Below are 10684 nucleotides of genomic sequence, written 5' to 3'. Positions count from 1 at the left end.
GATAGATGGATAGATAGATAGATAGATAGATAGATAGATGGATGGATGGATGGATGGATGGATGGATGGATGGATGGATGGATGGATGGATGGATAGATCTTTATAACTCCCTCTGGAGTTCCCTTTGGGAAATTTAGGACAATGTGATTGAGAATATGTGATCATGCTCTTGGCTGGGAAATAACTGTGTAAGTAAAAATCCGTAGCAGGTCATAATCACGAGATGGAAAGTGACGTTTCTCCCTCGCATCTAATAATCGTAAAGGGAGTCTCATAAAATCTGCTGGTCTTAGGATGTAAATAACATAAAACATCCTTAAACTGACTGCACTCAAAGTGAGGTTTGTTCAGCTGCAGTTGTGTAACAAAAGCACGGACACACTATCTCAGTCAGAACACCGTCGTCAGTCAAGGTACATGGAAAAAAAACCTGATTTTAGACACCGAAAAGATCAATGAATCAAATTAACCTAGCTTCTGAAATTTGTCATACGAAACCGTTTCCCTTCTGAAACCTAAAAGTTATTTTTCTCCCTTTGCCTTTTATATTTTACTACAAAAAAGTCCATAGTAAAAACGGTCGGTTTTAAATCACTGCTACTATTTGTATTGCAGTATTTCTAAGAGGTGTAAATCTCATCACCACGTGAGGCTGCTTCTGTGATCCTGGGCTGTGAAAATGCAGGTTCTTTTCAACAAACAGAAGTTGTCCTCTTAATATCTTTGAAAACTGTAAACACTCTCCCCAGATGACCCGCGTGTCCCCCGTCCATGTGACAACATCACCGTCCTGACAAAAACACCAGCGCCTTGGTCTAGGACTGGATCCAGTTTCATGGATCCTGACAGCTCATCCCCGACTATGGTATTGTGGCGCAGGTGTCTCGGTGAAGACAGGCAGTAGCTGCAGGGGCCGCACTGAGAGCAGAGACCGGGGCCACAGGTCAGATTACTCAGGCCAAAAACAAACAATTCTGATAGAGATTTGACAGCAATAAAGACTCATTTGATCCACTGAACCAAGGGCGGAGCACTGGAATCACATAGAGATTTGACAGCAATAAAGACTCAGGATTGGAATCATTGTATTTCTCGAATAAAGTCACGCCTTGAATGTCTTTAAAGCCTGGATCCTTCTTTTATTTCCTCTAAAATAAAGGTCAGGAGAAGTTCCTCTGCTGACTGTGACGGTCTACAAGTCACTATAGAGTACAAATAAAGGTCAGGAGAAGTTCCTCTGCAGACTGTGAAGGTCTACAGGTCACTATAGAGTATAAGTCGCACCAGTGCCCTCTAGCGGCTGTCAGTATGAAAATAGTGAATGTAAATTTTCAATGATACAGGAGTAGCAGGTACTGGTACACAAACATAGAGTGCCCTCTAGCGGCTGATAGTGTGAAAGTAACAAACATGGAAATTTTCAGTGGTACACGAGTAGCCGATACTGCTACACAAGCCTAGAGTGCCCTCTAGCGGCTGATAGTGTGAAAGTAACAAACGTAAATTTTCAGTGGTACACGAGTAGCAGGTACTGGGACACAAGCCTGCAGTGCCCTCTAGTGGCTGTCAGTGTGAAAATAACAAACATGTTAAATTATATATTTTAATTTATAAATCGCACCTGAGAATAAATCACAAACCCAGCCAAAGGATGAAAAAAAGTGCCACTTAAAGTCCGGAAATTACGGTAAAACTACTTTAAACCCAAAGTCAAAATATTGCATTTATGCTATCGTTCCTAATTTGTCCTATTTTGACAGTTGTAGAAATAAATAATTTCAGACATTTAAGGTCATTTGGTCCTGAATTGTTGCATATTCATATACTCTGATATTAGGCATTTCCTTTAGTTATTTCGATCTTTCTTTCAGGAAAAAAACTGGAGTTGAAATGACGGAGTGATTTAAATTACAGACATTCAGGCTGTGACGGCACTAAATACCTCCGAAAAGTTTGGTCAAACCTGCTTCTGTGTTGATAATGGTTTAAAAAGCAGCAAAAAGTAGTAGACCGGTGTCCTTGTACTGTCATCTCCTGCTCTTTCTCAACTCTTAGATCCAGACTCAGGTCTGTGTTCACAGCTGAGCCTCGGGTGTTAAAATGATGTATCGTCTCAAGTCCGTTTCCAACCCAAAGCTCAGCAGTAAATATTGAACCTGGCTGGACCTCAGTGTGTGTAAAGTTTCTCCTGAGAGAAGTGATTTATTTGATTTATTTCATCTCAACTCGATCCACTGATGCCTCATCTGCCCTTGGACTTTAACTGGTCCCCATTTCCACATCCAGCTCCTGGTTTAAAGGGCTGGAAAACTTTTTTTTTTCTTTGTTCATCTGGTAAAATTCAAAGAGGTTCTGGGCAAAAATGACTCGAAAACAACTGGAAGTGGCCTTGAAATTGAACTAAATGCTCCTTTAAAATCGAAAGTGACTTCTCAAAATGTGAGTGTAACATTTAAATGACAGCAGCTGGACCTGTAAAACATTAGCCAACAGATGCTAACTAGGCGCTAACCAAGAAATACCCTCAAATTCAAACTAAAATGCTGGTAGCTGAAGGTAAAAATCAAAATAAACAGACCGCCAGGTCTACACAGATAATGATATCGCCATGAAGTCACAGCTATCACACGAGGTGCATTCAGGTACCATCGGAAACTTGAGAATCTGACAATAACGGCAGTTAACGGCAGGTTTTATACAGTTTAGGACAAATGGTTATATTAAAATAAATAAATAAGAATAATAATTAGATTCTATTTTTTTCACATTTTTTTCAGAGCCCCACCTAGTGCCCCCTGGTGGTCCCCAATTTGAAAACCACTGAACTAAAAGATGACTGGAAATTAGACCACAATATAATAAAGAGGGATTTAGCCATAAAAACACATAACAATATAGCAAAACTTGCTACATTTTACTAAGATTAAGTCCAAAACACCTCAGTCTGACATGTTGACATCTGAATATATTATAACTTTGTGAAAATATAAGACAACAAGAAAGCCCAAATAAACATCAAGCTAGAAGAAATATATTGTATCTTAGTATAAACTGCTACATAAAGTCATCTTTGGTTGTTTTTGTTTTACAAATGATCCAGTGTTGGTGACAAAAGCCTTTGGAAAAACCAAAATTATTATCCTTCCTGCTCTACTCTGTTTGTACATGACTCTCACTTCTGTCAGACTGCCTTTTGTTCTGACGGCAGTTTTTCACTGTTTCTTTACACTGCACTGGTGAAGACCTTTAAATAACAACATTCCATCGTATCCTGTCTGGGGGCCAACATCAGACCAACACATCCATTTTAGTCATTTCTGATCTACGGCTTCTTTTTTCTTTTCTGTTCACCCACTTCAGAGGAGGCAAACTGTGAAAAGGAGGAGACGACTGTACTTCCTGAGGAGAATTCTTTCTGCAGTCAAGCTTCACTGAGAGACAATTTGGTCGAATTCAACTCACTGAAAGACAGAACCTTCAAAACACTGCGGCGGGACAATGGAGGTATGAAGGTCTGGGTGGTTTTCATCGAGCAGAAGGAGACAAAAAAAATCACACAAACAACGAGCACTACTTTCTACAGAGGACTACACAAGCTAATGTGTAGCAAAACAGTTAGAATTGGGCTTAAACAAGCTAAATAGTAGTCAACAATTTAAACTTTTTGATTGTCTGTTGTTATCCAAAAAATAGGGGATAAGAGAATTAGCCCATTGGCTAAGATTGTCTGTTGTTATCCAAAAAATAGGAGATAATTATCATCTTTTAACATAGGATAATTCTCCAAAACAGAACAATTATATGAAGAGCTAAAAACAATCAAGTCAATTGAACAAAAGCAAATTAAGCTAAACTATTATGCTAAGCTATTAAGCTAGCTTTGAAATAAGTTGATATATTTTGTAGTATAATTCCCTTTTAAGAGAATTATTAGATTAAGTCAGGGGTAGGATGACTAGCCAAAGAAATTGATTAGGCTAAAAGAAATGCTAATATGTAGCAAAAGACAATATACCAATAAAACCAAACAAAACATCAACTGTGCAAAAACACAACTATACCAACATTGCTAAAAGATGAGCTAAGTTGAGAGTCAAGTTAGAAGAAGGCAAAAAGTTAGCTTTCTTAGTATTCAAAAATGGAGGGAAAAAAAGGGTCTGCTTCATTCGGAGAAAAAACGCAAAGCAGAAGAATATTTGGGTGGTCAGAAAACCAAAACATTCATGTTTACAAACATTAATCAGGTTTATATTAGTCCTTTAAAAGACCACACAGTAATTCTGGCAGGAAACAATATTTTCCACTCATCTCCCACAACAAGAGACAGAACCAGAACCAAAGTCGGAACCAGAACCATGCACAAGAGTCCAGCCATCTGAGTCCGCTCTTAAGAGCTGAGTATTAAAAGCTGAGTAAACTCTGCTGCGCCGCATCTGAACCCTGGTGGTCAGGTTCCGCACATCTGGATCGGGATCAGCGTGAAGGATCGGCTCTGATCTACTGCACATGTTGGAGTGACTGTGAGGTTCTGACCTTCACACTCCACTGGTGTAACAGTGAAGCAGGAGGACCATGAAGTGAAGATGAAAATGTCAGGACTTCACACAGGCAGCTCACTGCTCTGAGACCCCGGAGACAGGATTTCCAATAACATGTGAAAAGATTCTAGAACAAAGACAAATGTCCTGGAGGACAGCAGGTTTTAACAAAACAATAAAAATTACACCATCTCTGTTGACGTTGGACTTCTGTTCTGTACGACTGACAGAGTTCACATAAAAATTCAAATACGCCCAGGTTGCTCCAGAGGTAGAACCTTTTTTTTTAAATTCAGCTTTTGTAGGAGAGGGTATATTGCACAACTGATAGATTTTGTACTGAAAGCTCAATTTAAAAGGGGGTGTCAAACATACAGCTCGGGGACCAAAACCGTCCCACTACGAGGTTCAATCCAGCCCGTTTGATACATTTTGAAAGTGAAAAAATGCACAAACTCTTCATGTCTGTGCTGTTTTGTCGAATCTTATTTCATTAAATATGAATATTTTCTAATATACTTATACTTGCTTGCATGAAAACAAAGGGAATAAACATGGACCTATTGTTATTTACAGTAAATTATGTTATGATTGTACTGGTCTGGGACAACTGACATCTAATCAGGCATTAGCCAAATTCAAAATGTGTAGAAAAGGAAACTACAAATAAACTAGCAGACTCTAAGCTAAAGGTTAGCTGATAGCAACATAAAGGCAAGCTAAAATGCATTACAGAATAAATAAAAAACATTAAAAAGGTTGGGGAATACAGAAGCAAAGTCTGCTAAGAAATAAATAAATGTTAGAAGAGAAAAAAAAATGATATTTGATCTAAAACCAGAAACAAAAAGCCTAAAATGCCAACAAGGACCAGTGGTGTCTTGTTTGAGAACAAGTCAAGGATTAGTGAGGTGAAAGATGTGGAGTGTGCTGAAGCTGCACAGACAGATGATCCTCCTGAAACCCTGTCAGCTTTTTCACACACTGGTGTCACAGCAGCCGCTTCAGGTGAGTCTGCTTCTGCTCTCTTTGTCTCCTGAGACCTGGACTGCAGCGGACAGCGAGACAAAAGGGCTGAAGAGAAACCATTACCCAGCACTTCATAACTACCAGGAGCAGGACAGAGAACTGCTTCACCGCAGTCAGAATGATGGCCACCCTAATAATGAACTTGCTTGAAATTATTTTTAGCACTTCATAACTACCAGGAGCAGGACGGAGAACTCCTTCACTGCAGTCAGAATGATGGCCACCTTAATAATGATAACTTGCTTGAAATTATTTTAAAAAAAAACCCACAAATGACTCCCTACTCTAGTGTGTAGAATCACTGAAAAGTCTAAGAACTAAATGTTTTCAAAGCGAGTTGATATTCCTAAATAAATTCCTAGCTGTTTCTCGACTCGTTTACAACACAATTATTGGATTGAAACGTGACTAGAAACAAATGTGGTTCACCGTTCATCTCTGAATGATTTCATCCTGAAGTGAACGACTGCAGAGACTTTTAATCACCTCCTATGACGCATCCCGCTGCGGGATCCGTTGCGCGTTCCTCCTGCTTTGGAATGGAACTGCCATTTGTTTAATTGAATTTTAAGCGAAAATGCATGAGCACATGGAAATGGGAATTATCCCAGAGAGATTGGGAAAATGAATCCACCTCCACTAAGTGACCTTGGCTTATGTCTTCTTGGATAAAGTGTGGATTAAGTCAAATGAGGCCTGACTGCAGTTTTACCTCATCCAGACTCAGAGCTGGACCTCCAGGCTGCAGGAGCTGTCTGGCTACGTGGAGAGGAGAAAGTGCAATGGACTCAGCGAGGGATCAAAGCTCTTCTTCAGACTTCCGCTTGTGCTGTGGCAACCGTGCCCTCAGGTGCGACGGTGTGTGAACACCTAAAATTCTGAGATGTTGACTGACATCCGATCCAGGGGAACGTGGGAGACGTTATGAAAAAAAAAAAAACTGTGACGTTCTTAGTGTCTACGGCGGAGATAGGAAGTGTCATCGGAGCCCTGCTTCACCCCGGTCCTGGCTACTTGTCATCTGCTGAAAAGAGACTTGTCACGGTGATGTATGGCTGTTGTAATCCCTCCATGGAGAGCCCTGATGTTTACCCAACCCCGTGTTTCCTCCTCCTGCTCCCCCTCTCAAAGAACCGTGACTGGGAATCCTAAACCTTATAGGAGATTAGCGGTGGCAAGAAGAAAAGAGATGGAAAAGAGAAAAAGAAGGAAGAAAAGGATCCGCTCTCTCAAGGTTTAGATTCTCCTGGGCCCTTTTCAGATCCAGGTCTGAAGGCAGACAGGTGAAACAATACACCAGCCACTGAATATCCTGCTGTGACACCAGCGGAGTTGGACCCTGGCCTGAGGTCAACAGATTTCAGGGACAATGAGAATGGCCCCGGCACGTTCTTATAACCACCAAAAGTCCTTGAAATTCAGTATTTAAAGATAAACAAAATGAACCAGACTCAGCTAAATGATTGGTAATATTTTGCATGCAAATATAAAAGTTTTCCAACTGTGGAATTCTACCACAGGAGCATGTACCAAGAACTAAGTAGACGCATTTACCCCGGAGAGATTCTTACCTGAGTCCGAGGAAGCTGAAGACCGTAGATGAGAGTATTTCTTAGTTTAGCTTCTGAAGCCACATCTGTAAACGCCTTGACCTCAGCTGTGGTTCTACTGATGCATGATGGCTCATCTGAAGTGGTCAAATACACCTGCAGAACGACAAGAACCTGTCAGACTCCACATGATAATATCACCAACAGTATCTTTACATCATCGTAGCACCTTCAAAAGTACTGGGCTCTCCAAGTACCATGAGTATGACCAACATCAAATACAGCTGCCCAGGTCTACACTGTTTGACCCGACATGGTACACATCATTCATTCTGCCTTATTTCACTTACTCTGTTTTTATAGTCTCTGTTTGGACCAGCAACTCCAGTATTGTTGTGCCCCTTCGTACCATAAGAGGGAGCCCAAGAACCTCTAGTGGTTCCACTTCAATTTTAATACTGTGGTTGTTAAATTATGGTATGGAGTACCATTGGTAGTACTTGGGAACCCTCTACAGCAGGGGTTCACAATTGGTATGTCACTTGGTACTGGGCCGCAGTGAGACACAGTACAAAAAAAGTACTTCAAAACTATGGTATGGAGTACCATTGGTAGTACTTGGGATCCATCTACAACAGGGTTTCACAACCCCTGGTCTGGGGATCAGAAACAGTCCAAAGTCTGAAAGAGGTTTGATTTTGAAAATGTGATGATCCTTCAACGATGGTGCGTAACGCGCAATGTCAATTATTTTTTTAACCACTAATCTCACTTTTTACACTGAAACATGAATTCCGTTCTGCTTTAAGCGCAAAGAATACACTTTTGTTTTCACTGACCCCCAACTTAAGGTTCATTAGTCAAAGATAATCTGACAATGTTTCAAAACCACAGACTCTGATACTAACAGAAGTTAGTAATGTGTATTAGGAGCGAGTGCCGTATCGAGTGTATGAAAATGGCAACATAAAGTTAGAGCTGTGGTTTAAATGGGCAGCAAAAATGGGCACATAGTTTTGTGGCATTAGGTATTATTTTCCACTTAGACCAGCAAAATCCATACCAGGATATGAATTTAGCCATGGTTCAAGAGCATTGAAATTTTTCAATTCGACCTTGAAATATGTTTCATAGTCTCCAGCCAAATACATACATATTTTGTGGATTATATGTAAAACCTCCAGTTAGGACGAAACATTCCAACATTTCCTTTTAGTAGGGCATTTTATTTTAGGGTTTATCGGTTAAATGTAAGACAATCATAGGAAGGGGGGAAGTAGCTAGAAGTTTAGCAAAAAAAAAAAAATGGCTTCAGATGAAGCAAAAGAAAATCAAATGATATGCAGAAGAAGAAAAAATTGTCAGCAAAGTCTTTGCTTTGGAAAAAGAAGAGGCCAGATGTCAGGATGAAACCATCACACTCAGTGTGACTTTTTCCCCTTTAACACAATTTCACGCTAACATCTGAAAGTGCACAAGCCCGGTCTGGGAAGTAGCGATTGTTAGAAACGTGAAGCTGCTTCTGAGTTTCACGGTTGTGGAGGGGCAGAACTAAAGGCTTTTCCTTGGGTGCATGTTCGTTCTTCTACTAGCAGACTGCACACGTATCTGATTATGTGAAGCAGGTTTGGTCAAATTGAGCTGATGGGTTTGAAGTGTAGGTGGCAGCCTGGAGGGCAGAGATGCAGACAGACCGACCTGAGGTCAGAGTTTCAAACCTGTCTGTGAACCATAGGTGTTGTGGCTTTGAGCGAAAGGATTTGAGGGAATAAATGAAAACTGCATGTCGTCAAAATGACCACTAATGCGTTTAGGCTTAGAAAAAACTCAAATATTTGCTTCTTTATCTTAATGTTAGACAATGGTTTGGGAAGGTAACTCGCCACACCAAAGTCTGTCGAGAAATTCACCACAGTGTCTATTCTTAAATCCAAGTATGTTTGCTTTAGAGACTTTGGTTTTTGATCGTGATCACTACTTTGAGTGACTAAAACTGACCACAGGAGGCAGCAGCGCACCGATGTCACGCAATGAATGACAACCGATGACTTTTCGGAGTTCACTTGTTCACACGAGTGTAGAAAAAGTAAGCAGTTTTTTTGGAAAAATTTGCACTTTTTGCAGTGTGAGAAGAACAAAACCAAACGCTAACAGGCAGCCAGATGCTGCTGGTTTCCTGTTGCTGCGTGGAAAGATTTGACCAGAGAAGTGAAACAACAAACAATTTCACAGTGCTGGGAATGTCTGATCACTTTTTTTGTACATGGACATGGATGCAGCAATGTCCATTTACTATGTAAGGCTAACTTTAATTTCCTGTTCAAAGCTATTCTTACGTTGCCATAAAGCTAACAAGGATATTGTAAAATCATGTAATTTCCTGTTCAAAGCTATTCTTACGATGCTATAAAGTGAAGAATATATTTTTAGGATATTGTAAAATCACATTTGAGGGTTTGCAGTGATAGCCATTTACCAATTGGCAGATGTACACTCACCCAAATAACGACCAGAGGGTGAAGAACAGCTTGGTTTGAGGCTTCCAGATCTTTCAGTGTGGACTTGAGCGCAGACAGGTCAAAAGAGTTCACCTGGATATCAAAACCAATACACAGATTAAGCAATGATATTATGAAAGACTCTAAATATATCTGGATTAATTAATGTAAAGTAGATCGCATATTTATTTTTAAGAAATGAAGAACTTACAGAAACCAGGATGAAGTTGAATTCCTTCAGCACTTTGCTGCTGTTGTCTCTGTTAAGATCTGGGACCACGTGAACCTCCTGCAGTGCAGAGACAGAGTCCACTTAGCGTCAACTGTAGTTAGCATGTAGGTAGGACGGTAGTTTTTTTTCTGGGGACCCATATTTTAAAAGTCACAAACCTTCGTGACCCAAGTCAATAGACATTATTCGTAAACTCCTGGGAAACATGATGCGAGACGACCCAAAAAAAAAATCTCTTGCGACCCACCTGAGGGTCGTGACCCGGGGTTTGGGAAACAATAATGTAAAGTAGAAAATGGTAGGTCGATAAGGAATGACAGGGTAAAAGAAAACAATGCTCTGAGCTTTTTCACCACTTAGAGCTTCCAGGAAATATCTCTGCCGAACACAAAAACAGCAAACAGAAATCACACTAAAGCAAAGCAAACTAAATGTAATTACTCTGCTAATTCAGTTATCCCAATCATCATTCCTTTCAGTTTCAAACCCGGAACACTTTGACCCCTTTTTGCTGAGGATGGATTTGTGTCCTAATTGTATGATTTCACTCTCACAGAAAGAAAACACAGGAATAACCTGACAGCGTCACCGTTTGGCCTGAGGATACACCGAACCTGACCTTTACATCAACAGCAGCTAATTAAAAATAGCAGAATAGTTATAGAAAACACATGTTCGTTAACTGTGTTAAGAAAAAAATAAATGAAGTGTGGTTTTAGAAGGAAAGGCATTTTGGCCTACATTTCAATTTAATGTGATGTAAACCAGCCATGAATTTGAAGGAAGGAATGTTTATTCAAATTTAAACTGATGAGCAAAAAAGCTGCGTATTTTTG

At 40.1% G+C, this 10684-nt stretch overlaps 1 protein-coding gene across 4 annotated transcripts in view; it reads right to left on the bottom strand.

The window, feature by feature from the left end:
• Positions 1 to 10684, bottom strand: part of crppa (CDP-L-ribitol pyrophosphorylase A) — a 35227-nt gene that overhangs the window by 14013 nt on the left and 10530 nt on the right. For all 4 annotated transcript variants that reach the window (XR_003051586.1, XR_522558.3, XR_003051587.1 and 1 more), the window contains exons 7-9: positions 9828 to 9905; positions 9617 to 9709; positions 7140 to 7274 (exon numbers count right to left, since the gene is read on the bottom strand). Coding sequence is in view for 1 of the 4 variants with exons in the window: in XM_008324228.3 (XP_008322450.1) it covers positions 7140 to 7274; positions 9617 to 9709; positions 9828 to 9905 (306 nt within the window). In the remaining 3 variants the exon portion in view is untranslated. The remainder of the gene's footprint in view (positions 1 to 7139; positions 7275 to 9616; positions 9710 to 9827; positions 9906 to 10684) is intronic.

The sequence above is a fragment of the Cynoglossus semilaevis genome, chromosome 13 (genome assembly GCF_000523025.1).
Source record: "Cynoglossus semilaevis isolate Cse_v1.0 chromosome 13, Cse_v1.0, whole genome shotgun sequence".
Classification (NCBI taxonomy): Eukaryota; Metazoa; Chordata; class Actinopteri; order Pleuronectiformes; family Cynoglossidae; genus Cynoglossus; species Cynoglossus semilaevis.
Note: the sequence above shows the minus strand (reverse complement) of the source record. Positions and strands in the feature narration are given on the sequence as shown.